At 44.4% G+C, this 25131-nt stretch overlaps 1 protein-coding gene across 1 annotated transcript; it reads right to left on the bottom strand.

Annotated features, from left to right (window-relative positions):
- Positions 1-2407: 2407 nt before the first annotated feature.
- Lipg (lipase G, endothelial type) lies at positions 2408-24928 on the bottom strand. Its single transcript, XM_023714791.1, has 10 exons — positions 24558-24928; positions 21151-21332; positions 19221-19400; positions 17904-18015; positions 12808-13029; positions 10726-10968; positions 9626-9746; positions 8485-8703; positions 6392-6496; positions 2408-4393 (listed from the first exon to the last, which is right to left on the bottom strand). The coding sequence occupies exons 1-10, from the start codon at positions 24652-24654 to the stop codon at positions 4351-4353; spliced, it is 1524 nt and encodes a 507-aa protein (XP_023570559.1). The 5' UTR covers positions 24655-24928; the 3' UTR covers positions 2408-4350.
- Between the last annotated feature and the right edge of the window lie 203 nt (positions 24929-25131).

Below are 25131 nucleotides of genomic sequence, written 5' to 3'. Positions count from 1 at the left end.
AAAAATGAGATATAAAAAGTAAAGCCATATTAATCTGCTGACCTGTAAAAAGCTCAAGTCAACAACTTCTGACACTGCCAATCCTATGGATAATCCACTACTATTATGGACTACTGAACTATATGGGATTATTTTGCTGAATTCATGCACCTACAATATTTAAAGGGCAAGGGAATACCCACTCTGACAAAACTAAACAAAAAAGGGGATACAAATGAAGGGCCATTTTGTATATGACATGCACTTTTCTTTCTTTCTTTTTTATTTTATTTTATTTTTTGTATTTTAGGGAAGGGTCTACAGGGTATTCAGGGTCTCACTACTAGATCAGACTCATATCGATCCACCTGTTCACAGCCTTACAAGAGCTGGTGTTACAGTTGCACACCACCATGCCCAGTCTCAGTGGCTGTCTCAGCACACCCTAGGGGTGGGGCTGGCACGGCAGGCCTGGAGCCATTTTGTATCTGTATATACAAAACAGTTAGGATAGATATACAGCTACTTTCTCTTAATTCAGTGAGAAGATTTATACTAATAGTGTTTAAGCAGGATAGTGTGTCTGCATCTTGTACTATGAATAACCACTACAAAAACAACAATATGCAATGTATTAATTATTGTGACTGTCCTACTAATAGGTTTTGAAACTGTCTCATTGCCATTTGTTTCTCAATAAGATTAATTTTAAAATACAATAAAAATAATACAGACTGAGTAATTTAAACTGTGTATTAATTTTCTTTTCTTTTTTTAATGTATATTAATTTTCTCCTGGTTCTGGGAAGCAGAAATCCACTATCAAGGTGCCAGCAGGGCAGGCTCCTTCGGAGGCCTCGCTCATTGGCTTGCAAATGGCCTCCTTTGCACTGTGTCCTGGCATGGTCTTTTCTCTGTGTGTGCTCATTCCTGGTGTCTCTTTTAAGTTATCTAAATCTCTTCTTGTAAAAACATCAGTTCAATACCAGGTTGAACTAAGATCCACCTATATGACCCCATTTAATACTTAATTACCTCTTTAAAAATCATTATTTTTCAAATACAATCATATTATGAGATACTGCTAGCTAGATTTCCACATACAAGTTGGGGGAAGACACAATTCAGCATGTAGGAATACCTAATATTTTGAATTTTCATATTTGTGTTCATAAGAAAATTTGGCCTGTAATTTTATTTAATAAATGATAAGATTTGGAAAGATTTCTCTATTGCCTGAAACTACTTATATGAATTACTGATTATATGCTCCTTGAATACTGGTACAATTTTCTAGTAACTCCTTTATGATTATAGAGTTTTTAAATTTGTGAGGTAGAGAATCCCTTATTAGCATTTTCATTTCTTTAATATTTATTAATCTACTCACATTTTCTATTTTTTATTGTCCTAACTGGGACATTTCTCAATTTTTATGCTGGTGTTAATTTATATTTCATAGTGTCTATTAGTGTTATAACTTTCACATTTATATCTTTCATTCTAGTGGAATTTAATTTAAATTAGGATATAAGGTAAGGTTCTCATTTTGCTTTTCCTTATTTCACTGGCCTGTTTTCTCATGATCATCTAAGTAACCATTCATTTCTTTCCCAGTGGTTAGTAAACTCCCTTTATCATATACAAGATTTCTACCTATACATGGAAGGGATATTTTCATCTTTACTTTGCTGTCCTTTTTCCAATTAAAATGTTGGCAAAACCTTTTTCTTACCACATACATTTCATATTCACAACAGTTTTGCAGGTATTGTCTCTATTTCTTAAATAGGCAGACTCAAAAAGATTATATTTAAACTATAACATAATATAGTGCTGAATGCACTTCTGACTTTAAATTAAGGGCTCTTTTCCCAGTTAGCTTCTTGTACCTAAGTTTGCCGGCTCACGGCACAGCTGAACTCCTACTGTGTTCCACATACAGAGGTTCCAGCACAATAGCAGAACACAAGCCAGGTTGAAGTCCCAGTTCTCATAGTGCTTCTGTTAATTTTGGAGCTAGATGTTCCCCAAATCCGCATATACCCGAGATGAGCCTTGTGAAAGGTGACTGGATTGAAAGGCAGTTATAGCTGTTAGCCGGCAGGTCTGGCAGGAGAGGTTTTTTAGGGCATGGTCTGCAAGGTTTGTCTTCTCCTCCTCCAGCTTCTCTCTCGGCGTGCCGGCTACCATGAGGTAGGCGGCTTCCCCTACCCCATCCCCACCATATCCTTCTGCCATCCCTCCCTGCCTTCGAGCTGACCACCTATGGACTAAAGACATAACTATTTTCTTCAAATCCAGGAGCTTTGGCATCCATAAGTCTTTCAAATTGAAAGAACAGAGTTGTTGGACTATTAAGAATTTTGTAGGGTTTTTTCTTTTTATTACTTCATTATTAAAATTTTAAAATCTTGAAATTGGTTAATCTCAAAGTAAAAAGTAACCATATGGTTGTCTTTATACATTATACACACTTAAGAAATAAATAGCGCTTTAAGTAGCATTTAAGAAGCATCATATATACAAATAAGGCTTCAAGTCAAATGTATAAATACACAACCTGCTGAAGAGTCAGTTCCCAAAGTTTCCATTACTAAAAACAGAAGGCTTTATGTACCAGGGTGTATGGCAAGTAATACAAGTTTTGCTTTGGCTAGAAAGCAATCACAGAAGCACATAGACTAGAAGCATACTTTGAATTAAGACTTGACTGGTTATGTCTTCAGAAGTTTGGTAATAAATAGTGATATAACTTTGGCACAACACAGATTGAAACGATGTCTTTTAAAAACCTAAGAACAGAGAAAATCCCTCTCTCATCTCCACCTAATATCATATATCCTGCTGAATAAATCTCATCCATAAAGAAAACTCAACCCTTTGGCATAGGTTTTCCCCCAGTTGTATAGTAGTGAAAGGATTTAGGATTTTATGGGTGGATTGGTGGAAAAAAGTCCCTTGCTTGTCATATCTGTGCACACTGGCAGGAAACAGCGATGGCTGTCCTCATGAAGTTGGAGAGATGAGTATGCCACGAACTTTGCCTTCAGGAAATCTGAGTCCCCAGCCTGGCTCCACTCTAAGCCTCAGTTTCATAACATAAGGATGATGACAGTGACCCTGATCACCTCACTCTACTTGGGTCATGTACGTGAAAAGTATAAAATGGTGTTTTGGGTATCATGTATGCTAATTCAAATCCAGGTCTAGAATTGGAGGCTTTTCCAAGAAATCCAACACAGGAAAGGCACCAGTATGAAAACAAGATGTTTCAAAGAAAAGAGCTCTGCATTAAATCTTAGAGCTAGCACTGTTGACAGGGCTGGTTATGCATAAGCAGGTTTGCAGAATTCAGGAAGTGTCTCCTAGCTCCTAAACAGAAGCAGTTTTGCTCCAAAGCAATCATATCTAGCAGTCGGCTACCACTGTGACCTCAGTGTATGACATTCTTATAGTGATTTCAAACATGTCACTCTTGGGGGAAATAGCATATGATAAGAAGAAATAGGTAGGAGCCATTTAAAGCCACAGGGTTCCCAACTGCAGTCACCTGCAGTTCCCTCCACCGCGCCTACCCTCTACTCCTCCTGTCTTTCACCACACATACATATACATTCCTCTCAAATGTTGGAAGGGATTCTTAGGTCTCCAACTCTATTCAGTTTCCAAATGGTGAGGTTGAGTACTGTGTCTCCTGCCACATGCTAACTAATTTTAAGTTTGGAATAAATACTTGTTTATTCAAATTATGACTAACAGAAGGAGAAAGCCAATGATGTGTGCTTCAGGAGGTGAGCTGTGGAGCAGGATGGAATGTCTCCAAGATTTAACCAGTACAGATGAAAGCAACCCATGGGAACTCCCACAGTAGGGCCTCAGCACATCCTGAGCTAATGACCCCTCTCTGGGCCAGTGAGGTAACAGGCCTAACATCCTGATATGAGTCAGCTCCTGAGGGAAAAGACCTCTCGCTGAAGTGCAAGTCAGGACAAGCAGCCTTCCACGCAAAGCTGCTTTGGAGCCCGGATGCTCCATCAGACACAGCCTGTGCTCAGCCAACAAACAGGAGACCTGCCAGGTGCACGGGGGAACCCTGGACATTACACTGCTAGCGCACAAGTCCATCTCAGCTCCAGAGGTGTCAATGGAGACAGTTCATCTTGGGCACCGTTGGAACTTCAGCAGTACACAGTTGTCCTGTCCAGTGAAAAGCTGCAAGCACAGGACACACAGGCAGGCCCAGCAAGCAAGTTCTCAGGGATTCCAGGATCAAGCTAGAGGGGTCCTTCTTCAGGCGGGTCCTTCTTCAGGCGGGTCCTCAGCAGTAACTTTCCTCCATGTGTGTGGGTAGTGGGGTTGAGGTACAGATTAATCAAGCTCCCCAGACCCTCGGGCAAGCTCTATGGTGGCCCTGAAAAGTACCAAGAGACAGTGTGGCATTGGTTAGCACACTCACCTGAAAATGGGCACACCTGGGTCCATGTGTTCTATCTCCCCAACTTTCTGACACACTAGAGGACTATTTCACTTACTTTCCCTTTAGAAGAAATGGGCAGGCTCCTGAGAGCTGCTTTCTTCTCCCTACAGCTTCCCTCTAAGAAATGCCAGGTGTCCTTTCTGGCCCCCAACTTGCAAATATCACAGGTTATGCATTCCTGTGTTGAGCACAACACACACATACATCAACAATGCACACGTGCAAGCATGACAAGTGCCAAAGCCCCCTCTTTGCCTGATCTAGAAACATAAGAGAAATGGTAGTGTGGAGGAAGGGGGGAAAGCTGATTCAAGAGACCCAGATTCTAGCATCGCCCACAGAAAGGAGCCACTGAACTGCTTGGAACCTCAGCCTCCTATCTCTGAGCAGACAGCTGCATGCAAGTCCCAAAGAAGGAGGCTCAGGGCACCATTCATGTCTGAGGATGCTCCCACTTCCAGTGTCCATTCAGGACTCAGACTCCTATTGCTCACTGTCCCTCAGGGGCAAAGGGACAGGGGAACTTGTTTTCTAAAGAAAACAATGTGAGACAAGTCATGTAGTTCTGAACTATTAGGAAGTTCTGGAGCAGAAAAGAGGAATAAAATATTTAATCTCAGATCACACAAATAGCAGTCCTTCTTGGATGTGTCTAATGGCCCGAGAACCCGTGAAGTTAGCACTGGAAGCACTGTGAAAGGCAGATAGTTGAATGCAAACACAAAGATTTAAAAGCAAGGTAAAAGAATCATGAACCTACACTAGGCTGAGACCCTAAATTAGACAGACCATCTGCAACCCCCCAAGTCTTGTGATCACTCAGCTTGAGGTTGCACTGATGCTCCTACAAAGGAATAACTGAAGATGCAACCCAGCCCTCAGGGGTGGCAGACAGCTAATCATAGGGGACCGCAGGCATGAACGCAGCTGCTTGATAATTGGTACTCAGACAGAGGTGAGGCAATTCATTTGAGGATGTGGACCCTCTGCACTCAAGAACACAGGCTTCAGAGTAGAATGAGCTGCTTCACTCTGCCATACCCAGCTGGGGCCTTGGGAGAGTGACTCCATGTTCCTGAGTATCAGCTTCCTCATCTCTCCACAGGGATAACAGTACTGCCTCCCAGGGTTGATGATGAACTTGAATGACCGTCTAAGTCACTGAGGTGACTTACACAAGGTGGTCACACACTAAGCGCTCAGTGTATGGCAGCAGAATCACTATGCAGTACTCTAGGTAAGGGAAAGGGGAGGGGCATGGGCAGAAATGGGTGGGCAATGGTCTACCTCTTCCTTGGCTGGTGTTTAGGCTCAGAGAGCATGTTCCTTTGGAGAAAACCACAGCCTCCCACCATGAGTTGGGCCCACTTTGATCTGAACTCAGAGGATTCCAGGTTGGATGGTAGATACAGAAGCAAAAAAAAACCTTCTTGATTTAGCTCCATATACATGCACACTTGTACTTCTCAAAAAGGGAGAACTAGATCTACTATAGCCACTCAGGCCAACAGAGTTCTAGAAAACCAGAAGAGAAGCAATGTATTTGGTTTCTCTTTGTCCTCCCACCCCACTCCCCACTTTAATCTGGTGTCCAGAAAGAAATGAGAAAGGCTGGACCTTACAGTAGGACTAGTCACTGCAGAGAAGATACTATGGACACCAAGCCCAGGATTTAGCGACCCAAAAGACTGCTGTCTGCAGTGGGCATCTACAGGGTGAAGCAGAACAAGAGCAGAGGTAACAGTCTCACTCTTCAGCACCTTATATTTTCAGTTATATGCCTATATCTTTCTAATGGAAGGGCAGCTTTGCACAGGAAAGTTCTGTATCTGTTTTGCTCATGCTGTGTCCCTACTACCCCTGTCCATAGGCAGCGCATGCAAAGCGATCCATCGCGACCTGTGAAGGGAACACAGAGGAAGTCCTCGTTACCTGGTTTCATTTTTCATTCTCCAGCCCTCTCGACACTTGTGAAACCAGAGCTCTTGGCCAGGAGAAATGCTGTTGTTCTCAGGGTCTTCTGCACAAAAAGTCAACCTAAGAGGAAAAAGACACCACTAAGGTCACTTGAACTTGACAGACATCTAGGCGGTGCTGTCAGTTCTAACCCTAGAGCCTTCAGAATTGCCTGTCACAACCACAATACTCCAAACTACATCTTGGATGGAGGCTTCTGTGATTTGGCCTCCTGCAGGCTTCATCACACCTTTCCCACCTTCTTCCATCTACCTAAAGGTGGCCTGCTCCTCAGGGTCATTGCCTCTTGGAAGCCACCTGCACTGCGTAAACACCCATGAACCAAACGCTCACTGAACAAAAAAGTATTTCCTTCTATAAATGTTGTTTTTCAACCTACTTCATATGGCATGAAACCATTACGTTACAATGGCTTTACCATGGTTCTGCTTAATATTTAAGTTTCTGCTACTTTATTTTTTTTGTAGCTATAAATAGTAATGTGCATATATCCTAAAAAGTAGAATTTCTGGGTTATGGTATATGCATTCTGACCAGGTGTTATTCAATCCCTCTCCAAAGTGGTTGGACTAGTTTTTTATTTTGACTGTAGGGTAATAGTTCTCTTCTCCCTCCTCCTCACCACCAGGTAGAACATTTCTGCCACTCTTTTTGGTGTGAGTGGGTTTCCTACAGCTGTGATTTGTGTTCACTGCATTTCTTTTTGGAGTGAGGTAGGTCACCTTTTAAGTATGTAGGTCCTAGGGTCATTAGGGCTTCCCGGGAAAGGTTCCTAAACTACTCTGAATGTGGCTTTTGTCCTGTCTCAGTATCAGTGTCAAGTACCTCACCTTAATGACCACACAGTCACACTGATCATATACCACAGAGACTGCACGGGGCAGTCATAGTGTTCATGAAATGGTGTTTCCCTAATTTTTTCCTGTGATCCTGCCTGTCCATTTTCTGAGTCTTTGTAACTTGCAGCTGAGTTCCAGTTGTTCTTATTGATGGACATTTATAGAGCACTGCAAGTAAGGAAACTTGAATTCTTTCAGTCAAGGGGCTTAGTCAGCTGAGTATGCCACATGCCTATAGTCCCACTATGGGAGGCTGAGGCAGGAGAATCACAAGTTCTAACCTAACCTGGACCACATAGGCACTCAGTGAGATCCTATCTCAAAATCTTACAAAGGGCTGGGAATATAGCCCAGTGTGAAGGCTCTGAGCTCAATCCCCAACGTGGAAAAAAAGGATGCATATAAGACAAGTGAAGAATTGTAATAGAAAAATGCCAGGAAAGAAACAAAAAGGCTGGAAGTTGCTTCCCTCCATGCCAAGGCTGGCAAAGACCACTCCTGAGGTCGGGGAAAGGACGTGGTTACGAAAACCCTCTTCTCTTCACAAAAGTCTCCCGGGCTCCCCTGGCTTTGAGCCCTTCCCGGCTTCAATTTAGACAGAAGACTGCTCAGAGAGTCAGGGCAAAGCGTCGGGGGCTAAGACACAAAGGTCTGGATCTTTCATGCTGGGCTTGGGGTTCAAAGAAACAGGGAAGCTGCCAGCTGGCATGCCACCCAGGACTCCTTGTTACTTGAAGGTAGAATCCCAGCCCAGATCCCTGATTCCAAGGCTCTGAAGGAGAGACACAATACTGCTCTGAAAATAAGCTGCTGGTGAAAACCAGAGCCCCTCGCAGATTTCATCTGCAGGGAAAGAGGCCCCAGTTTGCCCCACAGTAAATAGATCAAGAAAACAACCCACCTACGGAGCCTTGTCCAGAAGCTTTGCTCCTCTGGGCCAACACAGGCCTTGGCAAACAGAGCAAGGGCCAGATTCCAGGCCCCTCCCTTACTCACCCTACCAGTCAAGGCCTGAGTTAAGATGCTCAGCAGTCAACAGAAGCCTTAATCAGAGTCACGATTCCCTGCAAGGGTGTTTGAGGTTTTGGCTGCATGCTGTGCATAGAACAGGAGGGTGAGGCTGTGCACTGAGCAAAGGAACAAAGGTGGCAGAGACAGGGCCTTCTACTCCCCACTGACACAAGCAAGACAGGAGACAGCAATCCTTACTTCTGCTGCGTCTCCCCAGACTTGACGCGAATGCGCCGGATGTGTAGTTCCCAAGCAGAGCCACTGGGCTCAGACAGGTAGCTGTAAAACTTCTTCCACAGGTTGTACCAGGACTGTGACGTCTTCTCCCATGTGAGCTTGATCTTCAGGAGGTCACCCAAGTCCTCCTCAGTGTAGACCAAGAAGGTGTTCGTGGCATTCAGCCCAATCTGCTCCACTCTACAGATGAGAGAGGTGAGACAGAAGCTCTTCTCACTTCCCTGTCACCTGAACAGCTGCACATTGTCCAGGGTGACACAGTGGCAGCTCCTTCTCGACAGGAAGGGAAAAGAAACAGATGGGTGGTTCTTGCCCACCTCAATCCCTGTGCCCCACCCCAGGAACAACACAGAAACTTAGCTGTGCTCTACGTGACAAGAGATCATTCTGCCTGCAGCACCCAGCTTCTTACCAAACCCATTCCTGAGCACTTCTCCATTAATGCTTGTACTTCCCACCCAGAGAGATAGGACCAAGAACAAGCAGAAAGGAGAAAGCACAAAGAAGCCACATCCACACACAGTGGTATGCTATTCCCCTCAGCCCACAGGTTCTGGCCTCCTTCCCAAAGCCCAGTCCCTTCCTGTCCTCTCATCTGGCAACTGGTGTGGCCTACCTTATCGTATTTGTGAATAAATTCAAGTCAAGTCTTCCCACTGGAGCCTGAAGGGAGTTACTTTGCTGATGTTTTTTCAAAATCCTAGTATTACTTGGCAATGTGCTTTGTTCCTGGTGAGTACTCCACAAGTACTGCACACAGACTCCCACAGCCAATCATTATGGAAGGGCCCGATTCCCTAATGCCTCGGGTGTCAGGCGTTGCCCGAAATGAAACAGCAGGTTCTGCCCAGCTGATGAGCAGTTTCTCACAGTGCTGATTCATCCTAGCAGCAGCCCAGAAAAGTCCTGAGTTAAGGGCTTCCTGGAGAGCGCCCAGTGGGAGAGAACTCTGGTGGCCAGCTGGAACTACCCAACCCTTCTTCCCCTAGCCACCCAACTTCACTCTCCTGTGCTTGTCCCCAAACTCCCTTGCATTCTCTCATTCTCAGACCAGCATGTTCTCTGTCCTAAACCAAAGTTGCAAAGGCAGCTCAAGACTTACATTTCCAAAGGCAGCATCTGGGAGTCTGCATTAGTACCGCAAAGGGTGATGTAAAAGGTTGGCTCCACTTGCCCCCTGTTCTTGTAACTGAAGATGTGGATTTTCATCTGATAGTGATACACTGAACAGACAGCAGAACAAAAAGGTTTTGTGAGCCCTGAGCTGACTCATATCAGGGTATCCCAAGCCACCCAGCTTGCTGAGTTGTAGGACTGACATCCTTTGGGTACAGCCCACCTCTAGGCTCCTTCTGGTCTTGTTTTGTCCAATGGCCTAAGAGTCCACTGTAATATAAGAGGAATAGGGCTAGGAGATGTCTTCGGGACTTGGACTTACCTATTTTCTACTTGTATGACCCAGGATTAAAGACAAAGGTATTAACCTCTCTGAATCTCAATTTCCTCGTATATAAAATAATATTCAAGGACCAGGGAAATAGCTCAGTGGAATAAGTGCTTGCCTGGCAAGCACAAAGTCCTGAGTTCAATCCCTGGTACCACCAAAAATAAATAAATAAATAAATAAATAAATAAATAAAATAATATTCACAAAGTATTACAGTTTTATAACATGTTACAAAAAAGAAAGCTATCATTTTGGTCTTCTGTTCATCCTCCTTCAGATTTGTTAGAGCCAAATAAGAAAACAAACACAAAATATCTTTGCAAAAGTATCAGAAAAATTTTAAGATACTGACATTGTGATCCTAAGGACATCACAGGAATCTTTATAATTGATTGATTATTATGGAACCAGGGGCTGAACTCAAGGCCTTCACGCTGAACTATATCTGCAGACCATTTTGTTTTGGGAGAGGATCTCACTAAGTCACTAAGTTGCTCAGACTGAGCTCAAACTTGGAATCCTTCTGCCATAGCCTCCCAGAGCACAGGAATGCAGGCCTGTATCACCATGCCTGGCTCCATTAATTAATTTTTAAAAAACAATTTTCCTAGGTCATACACAATGTAATCTAATTTGTAATAATCTGACATAACTGTGCTGACCATGGCTTGTGGACTTGGATATGACCCATTTTTCAGCAAGATTATCAAGAAGGAAGAGAAAGACGAAGGGCCATTTTGAAGCCTGAAAGTTACCTCTGAAAGGCATGTCTGCCCGGGTTTTTAAGTACATTTTGCTATTCCTCTTGTTTCTCATTTTCTTAGTGTTGTAGCCAATGCTATTACAACGATTCTTCCTGCAGCTAAGACAGATCCCCTTTTTGAAGCGCTTGGAGTCTGTGCACTGGAAGGCAAAGCTTGGCTTGTCCTGATTCACCAGGGAATCGATAAAGAGGTCGATGGCCCGCTCATGCTCACATTTCAGTGCCTCTGTGATTTCTGGGGAAGGCAGGGACAGACGTGCAGGATGAGTCTCTATTTGATGATTATACCACTCAGTCAATATTACACACCTCATCAGCATGTTTATTAAGTAAGGCTGTGCCTTATTTATGTAATTATTAATAAAATGTGCAATGATATTTTAGGACTCTATTAAGATATAAAATTTCAGGGGCTGGTGAGATGGCTCAGTGGTCTAAAGCACCTACTTGGAACAAGCTTGGCAAAGCACAGGGACCACGGTTCGATCCCCCAGCACCACATGCCAGCCAGCCTCGCCCCCTGGTGGGCTGAGCTGGCCACACACACACACACACACACACACACACACACAATAAATAAATAAATGTAAAAAAAAAAAAGATATAAAATTTCAGACCATCTTGGTCTGCTTTTCAGTTTCTTGGTGAGAAAATGGCACTAATACGTGGAAGTAAAGTGCAAGATAATTCATATAAGAGAATTGAATAGGGCTTAAGGATTTAGCTCATTGGTACAGTTACTGCCTGGTGAGCAAAAGGTCCTGAGTCTGACTCCCAGTACCAAAAAAAAAAAGAACTAGAGAGATACAGATCTTTTGTGCAATAGGACTCACTGAACACCTTCAAAGAAGTATGGCTACAAAATTCAGGAAATGCATCATAATACTAAGTGACATTTTAAAAATAAATAAATAACATTTAGTCCAGAGCTCAGCAAAATAGGCGAGCAGCCTAGCTACTTATTTTTTCAAATTAAATTTTATTGGCACATAACCATATTTATTGGTTTATGTATTTTCTGTAGTTGCTTTCATGTTGCCCCAAAAGAGTAGAGTTGTTGAAACAAAGACTATGTGGCCTACAAAGCCTACAGTATTTATTAACTGACTCTTTAAGAAAATACCAACACCATTCTAGCCTAAACTCTTCAATTATAGACTATAACCCAAAGACACGTAGAGGTAATATAATTTGACCAGGGTCATACAGACAGCTGGTTGGAAAATGTGTAATTTGGATTTTTCTGGCCCATAGTACATTACTGTTCTTATAACCAGAGGCTAAAGCTTAAGTTTCTTAGTTTAAGAAGCTTCTAGAAAATTCAGGAAAAAAATGTCAAAGTCACCTCTACCCCTTCTTTATAAGCACCACCAGCCTTAAAAATACCATCCAAAAAAATCAAAACATAAAAATAAAATAAAATAATTTTAAAATAAGTCTGGAATCTTTGTATATTCATCACATTGGGAGAGGGGAATAGTGTTAATATCAAATGACAGGTGAGACACACAAAAGGGTGGAGCATCATAAAAGAGAGAGCTGGGTGGGCCCAAGACTTGGGAAATGCTACCAGCATACAAAACTTTGAAAGAATGGAAAAACCACAAAGGGATCAGTCACTGGGTCACACAGCAGTTTCCAAAGCAAATTGACTTCAGCCTAAGCCCATTAAAGATAGGCTCATACATTCAGAAGATGAAATTATAAATACATAAGTAAATCATCTTAGTTTTACATCTTTAAAGTATTACAAAACATTAAAAAAGTGTTATATCCATGACACAGAATATTATACAGGCTACGAGAAGAATAAGGTTGGCAAATCTGCCTGCTCTGATGATTAAGAATGTCCTTAGGGCCAGTCAAATAGCTTAGTGGATTAAAGAGCCTGCAAGCAGGTGCAGGGGTTGGAGGTTCAATCCCTGGGCCTGCCATGACAGCCCTGCCCCCGGGGCCCCTGTGGCAAGAGGTGAGGATGATGAAATGAATGGTGTTCGAGCACTGTCAGCGCTAGCTGACTTAGAAGGACATGAAGTAACTGATTCCAACACAAAGCAGAAAACAAAGAACTCACTTCCATATGCAAGTGTTCCCAAGACATCACTAAATTCACAGCCCGGTTGGAAGTCACCACCATTGGGGTAGATGTCGATGTGGCCCACAGGCATCTGAATCCCAATGCTTAAGCCAAAGGAGCGTGTGTAGGTGTGTAAAACGTCCACAAAGTCTGCATCATCAGGGGACAGCCTCTTGTCAATGTCCACCCCTTCAAACATGGGCCCAGCAGGATCCAGACCTACAGCAGGAGAGACCAAATTGGACTATGTCATGTATAGCAAGACAGTGAGGGTGAGTTACAGATGAACTCAAGCTTACAGAAGAAAGATCCCCTCTAAGGTCAGCACCATAAGTCAGAGAAGGCAAAGAATAACATAAGAAGCCTATTTCCAGATGCTCTTGACCCAAGAAACAAACGTGGGGATTGAATCCTACTGTTGTACAACTGCCAATTCCTTCAGAGGCCTCCATATGTTCTGAAGCCTCAACCAACCCAGAAAGGTAGCCACAAGTCTACACTGCCACCAGCTCTGAGGAACCACAGGTGGTCAGAACTGGAAATTTCTAGAACTCAAGTTTCAAAGCTCAGAAACTTGAGCTCCCCGAACCTAAGCCATCCTTCCCTGTGATCTGCACTGGGATCCACCCATAGTTCTAACTTTAACAGAATCATCACAGAATAACTAAGTACCTACATCCTTGTAGAAGAACTCAATCTCCCCAAACTGAGCTGTCTGTATAGGTGCTTGTTTTTCCCCTTTAGTTATGAATCAGGTCCAGAGATGGAAAGGTGGATAGACAATCTAATAACCCACCAATGCAATGAAAATCCAAATACATAAATCCAGAATATAAAATTCAGATTTCCAACTCTGAACTCCTAGAGACTCCCATAGGTAGGTCTGTCATGGAACTCAGAAATGTACATTGATTTCCCAAGTGATCCTAAAAGTTGGTAGTCTATGGACCAGATATTGAAAAAGTTCCCTGTGCCTACTATCATCTATGAAATGGGACTCTAAACAACTTAATTCATCCTGATCATGTGAGATATTAAGAGATTGAGTACTTGTTCAAATTAGGTCCTATTACCATGTCCAAGTAATTATGAGAAATGCATTCATCCCAACCAGGAAGGCTATTTGCCACATAGACACACAGGCCCTGGAGAAAGTTCACTCAGATCTGTGGCAAAAGAAGGGCATTCTTTTTTTTTTTTTTTTTTCGGAACTGGGGTTTGAACTCAGGCCCCTGGGCTTGCCAGGGAAGCACTTGTTCCACTGAGCCATCTCCCCGGTCCAGGAAGGGCATTCTGTTTAGTCTAGTGTTGTGGTTTGTCATTAGAAATTATTTTGCCCCTTTCTCCAGGGGACATTTGCTGATGTCTAGAGACATTTTTTTTTTTTGTCACAATTGTAAGGAGGAGAGCTACTAGCTTTTTCTGGGAACAGGTCAGGGGTACAGTGAAACATTTTACACTGCACGACAAGAGTGTCACACCCACAGGCATGCACAACAAATCACTGCCTATGTAAAAAGCACCTTGGCTGGAGTGATGTGACCAAGAACAAGTCCTGAAAGAGGAGATAGACATAGTGGAGATGGGCTGACCCAGCATAAAGAACTAGGGAACACATTGTGATGCTTGAGTGGAAAATCCTAGGATAGATGAAAGATATAGCTACTATCTCAAGCAAATAGTCCACTATTTGACTATTTCTCATGAGAAGTGGGCAAGGCTGAAGTGAGTTCCCCAAAGAGGTTTAGATGATTTTATGTGTGAGCAAGATGAATGGGAGACCAGACTGCTTAGGGGCTCATCCTTAGCCCAGGACCTCAAAGAATGATAGCACAAAAACAGTAACCTTCCAGGATAGCCCACAATGACTCATTCTAGAGGCTGCAAGGACCACAGTACAGACACAGCACCTCTCCCTACCTCTGGCTGTCTGCACTGGTGGGGGGAATAAATAGTGAAATGTTCTGCTTTGGAACATTCTGCTTTGCCATCAATACAAGAGAGAGGCTCTGTGCTCTGTGTGAACAAAGGTCCACACCAGACATGTAGTGCCATGGAAACCAAGCTGCACTGGTGGAATGCAGGCAGCTGACAGGGCCTCACAGGCCAGCCGAGGGGCAGGCAGAACCTTCACCTATCCAGACTGAGCTGGCCTTTCTCTGACACACTGCCATGGTCCACAGACTCAGGGCAATACCATCTACTTTTTAAATTAGGAATAGAAGGACTAACTCACACTCTCCAAAAAGGGGGAGGATAGAGAACTCCACTTCTTCCATTCAGTCCTTACCTCCACCTCCAGAGAGAGGCTGCACGGATCAGAGTTGGGCACCAACTCTGGAATCTTACAGCCTGGACTTTAGTCCCAGATGTGCCACTGATAGGATGCAAGATATTGGGCCTGTCATTTAATCCCTGAGACTTATTTTTCCCACCTGTACAAGGTGCAGGCTTCTTCTGTGGCTCAAGGATAGCACACAATACCTTGTCACTAACCTGCCAAGGAAGTACACATGAACTACTTAATATGAGGCAACAGCTAGCCTAGAGCCTACACAGAGTAGATGCTTAATTAGCATTTCCTAAATAAGTCAATCTGCCCGCTTATTTGTTTATAACTACACACAGGTTCAGTTAGAAATATGTATCATCTTACCCAGTATATTTCATATTCCTCTCTGGAGACAGAGAGGGTAAAACTCCAGCAGGCCCCTGACAACACTCTTTGGCTCAAGCAAGACGGCAGTTCAAGTGTGACCTTCAAGCCCTAGGCTGAGGACCCCTGGCGGTCGCTGCACAGCAGCCTCACCAGCCTGAAGATTCCATGCGAACTGCAGTCCCTGTCCTTTCACCAATTGGAACCACATGGCTCACAGGCCCAGACTAAGTCTACCACTGAGGGAAGAGGAGGAGAGATAGCCTCCCCCACTAGCCTGGCACAGCCATTTGGCACAGCAAGAGCTGCAGGGCAACTGGAGAGAAGCAGAGGGAAGGGCTGTGTCCAGGACCTGCAGGCCTGCTTCCTGCAGCATTGATTAGCATTCTTCCAGCTCCCCAGCCAGCCACAAGCGAGGAGCCCTCATCTCAGCAGCTGCCACCTAAACAACCAGAGAGAAGAAGTGGGAAGCTCCTGCCCCAGCCCTGGTTCATTCCAGACTTAGGAGCAAGGCGATGCAAGGACACTGGGCACTGCAATGGAATGCTGCAGTTGGAGCCCGTCTGGCCTGGGTCTTTCCAGGGTTGGGTGGAGGTGCTCACATGCTAGAACCCAGAGTGGCCTCAGGGAGAACTGCTCTGCACCAGTAGTTGGCTAATGAGCAGCCATGGTGGCCTCACAGTTACAGCTCACTTTGGACAACTCACAGCCCACCACGTTGAAAATCAGGAATAAAGCTCTGGAGCTACACCCAGATGTAGTGGCTGGATCTAAAGAAATGTGCAAGCCTAGGCCTGCGTGTGGTCACTGACATATTAGATTTGAGCCTGGAAACAGCAACTGATGAAAAATAATAATTCCTCAAAACTGTATTTTTAAAAAACCTATTGCCAAAACCTGAAATTCCACCTTCATGAAATCATTCTTTATCTTAACATTCCTTTCTCCCTGTGTTCTGTTTTAAAATGAAAATGCTGCAGGTAGATATTGGTCAGCTCTTTCCTCCTAGGTGACCACCTGCCCTGGTCTGAATGTGTCTCCCCAAATTCCATGTGTTGGAAACTTAACCCCCAAATCTAAATGTTAACAGTATCTGGAGGTTGGGCCCTCAGGAAGCAATAGGATAAGATGATGTCATCAGTGTGGGAACCTCCTGATGACACTGCTGCTTTATAAGAAAGTAAGCACTTTAGCACATTTGTTCTGTATTACCATGGGATGCCCTTCCCCATGTTATGATGCCACAGAAGGCACTCCCTCCCCAGACGGCAGGAAGCTAAGCAAGCTCCTGCTCTTTATGAATTGCCTCCCCTACCCCGTGCAATACGGTGATAGCAATAGAAAAGTCTAAAACATATCCTCAGTATGTTGGAACTGGGGGAAAGCTGAAGAAAAATATATATAAGAGAACTCTGGAAGGATAAATATGTTCAGGGCAACAAATTTACCTTTAATTTTCATATAGAGGAAGTTCTATGGATGTAAGGGGGCCCCAAAAATGGAAAAGTGAATCTCATATTTTTCATAATCATTAAATAATTTAATCCAGAATCAAATATTAAAAGTTCACTGAGATGCATTTTTCAAGATGAAAAACTTAATTTTCTAATGACCATCTAGGTACCAACATCAGGAAAGTTTGTTTCATTTCAAAGTTTAACCATTCATCCTAAATAGCCATTTGTTGTTAACAAATATGATATTTTAACATTAAAGAGAAGCTATAGGTAAATGAAACAGAAATCAGAGGGGCAGAATCCATCATTCATTCCTTTCCTTTAAGAGATATAAACATCCAGAAGTTTAGAGTTTAGAGGCCTGCACTACATCCTGGCTTCTGCTTTTTTTTTTTTTTTTTTTTCTTTTGAGGCAGCATCTCACTATATGGTTCAGGCTGGCCTTGAATTCCTTATACAATGATGCTGGCCTTGAGCTGTGATCTTCCTGCCTCAGCCCTTCAGTGCTTGTATAACAGGCATGTGCTACCATGTCTGGCTGACTTCTGCTTTATAGTTCTTAGCTTTCTGCCTACAGGCAAATTGCCTCATCTCAGACTGCTTTCCTACCTGCTGGACTAGACCTGGGGTTTGCAAACTGTGTTGCCTGGTGCTTTGAGAGCCTGAGACTCCTCTAAGGAATGGGAAGGCCCAAATGGCAAGGCTACTACCTATAACCACCCACCCAGCTTCAATCAAAATAACCCCACCTATGTAGCTCATATTTTGAGACCCCATACAAGTTCATTCTGAAAAGGGTTCTGGGACAAGAAAAGAACATTTAGCTGGGTATTTGCCAGTTTCCTTCCAAAGCTAGCCATCTAGGATTTATTCAACCTGCCTCATTGGGGAGCACTCTGGCTCAGAGCAACCAGACCGTAGAGAGACAGAGGGAGCAAGGGTCACAGCTGGGGGGGGCATGGGGTAGGAACAGAGCCTACCTGTGATCCTGCCCACAGTTCCATTCACAAAGTTGCCAGCATATCCCGCCACATGTGCTCCAAGGCTGTAGCCAATCAAATGAACGCTCCCCAGAGAAAAACCATCCTTTTCCTGTAGAAAGTCACCAAAGCATGTGAGTTGAAGAATGGGGTCCTGGGTCTCCAGAACCACCAACAGTTCAATAAATCCATCAAGGGGAAATATTTATAGATCTGAAGAGAAACCAGAGTATAACAAATCCATCAAATTGAGGAGCCCCAGGCACAGAGATTCCCTGGGGCATTTCTGGCCACTGGCTCAAGATCATGGCCCTAAGCCAGGGATGGGAGATCAAAGGGACTTGTGACATTGAAAATGCCTGTGATTACAGGCTGCATGCCTACTCTTTCATGAGTTTATCTACACTATTTCCTTTCTTTGGGGCAATATCTAGAGGGCAGAGGGGCAGTTTAGAAGTCAAAGACACCCTACCCATTAGAGACCAAAGTACTAGCCATAGCCTACAGCCCCTCAATCCCTGCCTGCACTCTTATCTTAGGCTTTGAGTTTCACCCTGGCCCCAAAAGCTGCTCACTTCTTTACCATAAGCCCATCCATGACCTCAGAGTTGGAGGAAGGCCCTCCCTCTTCCCAAAGAATTTAGCTGGTGGGAGTGAGAAACAGTGGCCTTGACCCCATGGCTCCAGAACAAAACTCTTCGAAAATCACAGGCAAAGTAGAGAAGGCCTGCTCAAGAACCCTGCCCAGAATTCTGCCAGAACTCATCAGACTCCATGGGCAAAGGAAGTTGGGCTTGACTAGTCCAAGTCTGAGGGGCATTTCGCCAGTATATCTCTGCCCCTCTGTCCCAGTGAAGTCCACTGGTCTCAGGCAAATCATTAACTTATAAAAAGTAAATTCAAAATCTGTTTTGCACATTTAATATTTTAAAGAAGTCTAACAGGTTTAATGTGTTTGAACCAAACATCTTCCCACCCTTAGTAGAGCCATGCTTCAGAGGCAAATGAAAACTTAAGTTGAAGACTACAAGGCTGTCCTGGCTCTAGGCCACCCCAACCAACCTAAGGACTTCAGCTTCTAACTCAGCAAGTCAGCAAATATGACATAAATTCAGAGATCTATCAATAATCAAAAGGTTCTCTAAAAGCCCTCGCTATCAATTTCAAGTAATAATTCAGAAATAACAATTTTAATTCTAAAGATTTTTGTCAGAGCCAGGAAGTTCATAATAACCCATGTGGTCCTACATGTCCCAAAGACACTGGCATTTAAGAGCCTGCTTGTGAGAGGAGATGACCCCTACCAACCCTAGTTACCTGTAGCCAGTCCAGCATCCTTGCCACACTGTGCCCCACCACCCTAGAGTTATTGACTGCATCTGTATACAGCTGGTGAGCCAGGGGTAGCCAGTCCACCACCACAACATTGGCATCGTTCTCTCTTGTCTTCAGGGCTGATACAAGTATGTACAACCAATTATGAAGCATGCCACCCATCTGCAAAGAAAACAGGACACTTAAAGAAAAATTCTTCTTCTGGACTTTGAAACACTAATGCATAGAGTGAGTCCCTGATTTACAAATGAGTTCCATTCCAGGAGAATGTTTGATACATGTCAGATACATGTGAGTTTTATACAGTACACAGATGGAAGTTTGCTACTCAAATATTAGTAAGTATAGGATTTAATGTGTGGAATTTCATACCATCTCCTTCAACCCATCTGATTTTAAAATCTTTATCTCAGAGGATCAGGAACCAAACATCTGCACAGGAGCAGGGCCACTCCGAGACAGATTGGCTACATGAGTATTTTCTTATATCACTCTTTACAGCCCCAGTTTTTCCCATCAAAATTTTCATAGCTGGTGACTTACACTATTGCCCTGCTACCTATGAGATATGTGTTGGTGGTGGTGCTGGCATGTTAGCTGAGTCCTTGCCACAATCAGGCAAGTAGCTTGGTCCATCCTTCAAAGGCAGTTGGAAGGGTTGCCCTGGAGAATCAGCTCCTCCCTTAGAGATGCAGGGAGATGCTGTTTCCTAGGCAAATACAGAGTTAACAGATGACCCTTTCCCACAACCCACTTCTGCCAATCCTTTTGACTCCAGAGTCAGGAAAATCCATTCCTGGAATCCCAAATCAGAACTCAGAACACATTTTCCCACAGAAACAAAGTTATAAATGGTGACTAAGACTAGTTACATCTACAAGTACATTATCAAATAAATAGATTTTCTGTGCTTTGGCTGGGAACCCAAACGCTATTTACAATCTTCCTTTTATGGGAATCGGCTGTTCCAAGTTACACACACATTACAAAGGAACTTTCTCGAATGCACTCCACTGCAGGCAGTTTGTATTTGCATTTTGACAGAAAGGCCTTAAAAAGATTCAGATGCCTGATTCCAGTTGCAGGCTATGGGATGAGGACTAAGAACAGGACCTTCATCATTGCTTCATCACACTAGGTAGGTAAGCACCTACCCTCCCCATACCAGATGCCAACCCAAAGGCTGGGGATAGACCTAAAGACCCAGAAAGAATGTAACGGATATGAATTTCTCATCATTAAGCAGAAGAATGTCCCCACCCAATTAGCCAGGGCAGAAACCTGCTCAATTAATAGTGCTATTTTCCTACAGACTGTCATTATATGAGTGAATAAATCTGTTTCTGGCCAAGAACTTCTGAAACTGAGTGTTAAAGCCCTTTTTTGTTGAAGTTTGTCATGGGCCTTTCAATGGGAATTGCTCAGCTGGGGCACATAAAGAGTCCCAGTGCCCTCAACGGGGCCATGTCTATGCAAACAGGAGGGCACCATGCCAATAGCAGACAGCCAGGCCAGCTGGTCCCTCACAGATTCTCAGGGCCAGTCAAGTTGCTTCAGCACAGCGCAGCTCTTAAGGCAGGACGGCCCCCTCCAGGCAGTGGTTGACCAATGTAATTAAGTATAATTAGAGAGCCCTTCAGAGCCAGTAGAGCTAGGCTGCTCCCCTCAGGAGAGCCACTTTCTAAAAGCCTGTTGTGTGCCAGCACTAAATACCACCCTGCTGGAGTCCAGATTGCCCCCTCAGAGAAGCGCCCATTACATCCTTCACAGCTGTCTGAAATACAAGCAGCCCACAAGGAAAGGAGGGAGAGGCTGTGGAATGTGGAAGCACCAGCATTCTTTTTAATTGACCAAAATAAAGGGAACCAAATTTGTGTAAAGCCACAGAGCACCCCCCATGCTAACTCCTTACCGTCCATCCATGAATGATGAAAAAGGTTTTGGCTGTCACGTTGAAGCCACAGTCTTCTAATTGCTGGTTGTGGCCAAGGGAGAGGTAGCATCCTTCATGCTCTGGGTCCTTAGAGGTTCGGAGGTTAAAATGCACAGAGCGTTTGGCAGCAGCCTGCACTTCCCTGGATTTGGGAAGCTCATCTGGAGAGGGAAAAAAAAAAAAAAAAAAACCTGGTGCTTCTGATGGCTAGAGCAATGACAGGTCTAGTTCTAGTCCAGTCTTGAGCAAATCTCTGAAGCACCTGAGTTCCAGTTCTTAAACCTGCTGAATGTTCCCTCTTTACCTTATGGGAAAATTACGAAGATATTATAAAGGAGACATTATAGGCAGTAAATATTAGTTAGTCACTATACTAGATAGTCCTACGGCTCTGAACTAGGCACCTGTTACTTTTCTCTATTCACCCTGTTACAGTTTGCCTCTGGCTGTCTTGATGTCCCCTCAAAGGCTCATGCGGTCAGTTTTTTCAGAGGTGACTGAATCTAGAGTGTATGACCGATTCATGGAGCAATGCTGGGATGTGTGGTGCTGGGATTAAGGGTGGGTGAGTCACTGCCTGGATTGGCACTGCCATAGTCCTAGTCAATGATATACGGGACAGAAAGGCTTGCCCCTTGTCTCTCACTTGTTGTTTCTGCTATCTTTTGCCACCATGAATGGTTGTCTCTCTGCCATGTGCCACCCTGCCTTGGAGTCAGCCAATTATGAGCTGAAACCTCTACCAACTGTCATCTACATAAAGTTTTCTGGCTTTAACTTCAGGTGTTGGGTATTTTTTCTCAGCAGTGAAGAAAGTAACCAAGATGTCTCCCTACCAATAAAATTTCTTCTTTCCTTCAGGTTCCTACTTTTAGTGAATAGGTCTTCAATTCTTTTCTCAAAAAAACCTAGGACCAGCTGAGTCTATTAATTCAAAAACTGTCATATTTTAGAAAGGCATATGCTATATATTATACTACAACATATACTGTATATTATATAACACTCCCCATAAGGTCTGGAGTATTCACCACAAGTCAAATACTCTAATACTTCTGCAGAGAAATGTAGGATTACCTATACTCAAGAGCAAAAATGAGAAGATTATGGACAGAATCCTGTCACCTCAGGTCAGATTTTGCTGCCAAATGAGTTCAGATTAGGTAAGGCCAGGTCTTGCTGACCAACAAATTCCCAACCACTTTACCAATTCTGAGAGATTCTAGATTTTGCAATCACAAAAAAGAGGCTGTTGACTCATTTGTTGTATAATGGGCTTTCCCTGGTGCTCCCATCTCACTTCTAGCACTTTCTTCAAGGATTTCACACTTCCTCAGGGCCCTTTGCGGTGCTGACAGGCACCAGGCATTCACCCAGTTTGTTATATGAATGACTGAAGCCGTGAAGAAACTTCTTAGAGAAACAAAGCCTTCCCTTCCATTTCCGCCACTCACACACAGTGCTACTGAGGAGGTGGCCCTGTTCTCAAAGCTCAGCCCGTGCCACTGAGGGTTCCAATGATTGTGTGACACTAGGTGGGCACTGTCATCACTACACTATTTCAGATAGTTACTAATGTTCCCTGGCCAGCACTCTTTCAGTCATCCTGTTAAGTATTACTAGCTAATTGGCTAGCTAGCTAGAGCACCAAGCTCTCCCTCTGTGGGTCACCCAGATCTCCAGTCGGGGAGATACCAAATGATCACAACAAGAACATGAGTTATCTGAGCATTGAGAAACAAAGGAATCATGGAAAAAGTGATCATGATCATGGAGAAGGCAGTGATAAATAGAGGTGGCAGGATCAAAGGACAGGAAGAAAATGGACCAGATGTTAGAAGGGTTAGGTTCCATAAAGTGTTGCTAATTACACTGGAGCAGAACCCAGCTTAACTATTATCAAAGTAATATACAAAAGCCCAAATGGCAGAAATTTGAGCCATGGCTGTAAATATTCTGACAGCTCACCAATTTCTGTCTAGAGAGCAGAGAGAAAAGCTTGGGACAAAAGAGGTCTGCTGGTCTCCTGAGATAGACATGTGAACAAAGCCACACGTGGCCAAACAAGTTCTACCTTGACATCAGGCTTGCTCTGACCCCACAGTTATCTCGCTTCATTCTTGCTACTCTGGGGCTGGGCCACTTTGCCTCAGGACTTCATGACTGTTCTTCACCCAGAGGGCCTTGTGGTTCCTCTCTCACCTCTTTGAGCTCCATGTTCAAGGGATGAGTTCTCAGGAGAGCCTTCCTGACCACACAATAAAAGCTTCCCACTTTCCCCCACCCGACTCCATACTTCCCTCCTCTGCTCTTTTCCTCCACAAGCCTAAGCACCATTTCTGTATTTTCATTAATTCACTGCCATCATTGTGCCATAAGAGCAAGGGCTGTCATCCACTCTGATCTCTGCTGTCTCCTCCACTCCTGCTACTAAGCAGAAATGCATTGAATACTTTTTTTTAATGAATGACATGGCCCAGAAATGTACAGAACACAAAAGTTGAAAGGAACTTCAGGATTTTTCAAGAAAGAAACAAAAGATATGACACATCCTAGGTCATGCTTCTAGTCAGCACTAGAGTTGGAAACACATTTAGTAAAGCAAAGCTTTCTCATTCATTCAAATGATTGCTCCCCCAAGTAGCCACACTGACATTTGGCTCAACATCTGTAGACTGGGCCTAAGCATTGGAACTGTTCTCAAGGGTTCCCCCAGCTCTCCACTGCTCAATCAATCGGCTGGCTCTAGGTGACCTACCCTCACTCTACCAGACAGAGGGAAAACGCCATACAGAACCTAAGAGGAAGAAAAGCTACGAGGAAGGAAACAAGGAAAGAGTGAGGCAGAAAATACTGTCTGAAAGCGGCTGACAACCTGGAGGAACGACCTCACCAGCTGTTTCTCAGCCCAAGCAACCCACCAGCCAATCCCTGCTAGCACCGTTCAGACCAAAGCCGGCTCTCCTGCCCCGGAGCTTTCAAAACACCTACTCAAGGTTAAAAGGCATGCCAGAGAAAAGGCAGAGCTCTTTCTAACAAACTTTTTGCCTCCACCTTCGAAAAGAGCAGCCGGCAGCCAAGTCCGTTGGCTGGACAACAATGATTAGGGGAGCCTCGTGATGGAAGGGGGCGGGACCGAGAGGAAGTGAGCCCGCGCGCCCTCCCCACCTGTTGCCTCCTGGATGACTTGCTGGGGGATCCCTCTATCAGAAGCTCCAAGGAACAAGTGGCCTCCGAGGCTGAGTCGGACATGAGAGCGGATCGCGCAGAGGAAAAAAAGGAAGAGGATTTCGCAGGAACACGATGCGGCTGAAGAAGAGTCGGCAAGACAAAGGGGGCCTAGCATAGGCAAGTTGGGTGGGTAAATAAAAATAAGTGAACGTTACCTTCCAGCTGTCCCTCGGGACCAGAGAGTGTGGGGCTTCCCGCCGCAAAGCAACAATAGATGCTCCAGAAGCAGAGAAGAAAAACGGAGTTTTTCATCTTTCGCCTCTTCCCCGCCAAGTCCCCTCCCCTGAACCAGGGATTTTTTTCCCCCTCAAAAAAGCCACCACCACCTTCTGAGCTGGTACAGCTCAAAGGTGAGTTGCTGTCTCTCAGCCAGGTGCTGGTCTAGACAGCTGGAGGAGAGGTGGGAATTGAAATCTTGGCTTCCCTGATTGTGGGGCTGAGGGAAGTGAGTGTGGACCAGCTTGCCGCAAAGCGAGACCTGCCCTCGCCCTGCGCAGCTGGGAACCCAGGGCTCCTCGCTGCGAGCTCCTGGAGAGAGGTAGTTTTTAAAGTATCAGTCATCTGACCGATCGCCAGATGGCTATTTGCATAATTATTCTCGTTTCTGGACGCTGATTGGTCACACCTTCGCTGACGCTACAACCAAGTCTCCCTAAAGTTTGAATGAAAGCGCCACACACCCACCGCGTGGACTCCGGAACGCGCGGACTCGCTTGCAGCGTGCTAAGA

The sequence above is a fragment of the Octodon degus genome, unplaced genomic scaffold (genome assembly GCF_000260255.1).
Source record: "Octodon degus isolate 3935 unplaced genomic scaffold, OctDeg1.0 scaffold00003, whole genome shotgun sequence".
Taxonomy (NCBI): Eukaryota; Metazoa; Chordata; class Mammalia; order Rodentia; family Octodontidae; genus Octodon; species Octodon degus.
This window is presented reverse-complemented; position numbering and strand designations above follow the sequence as displayed.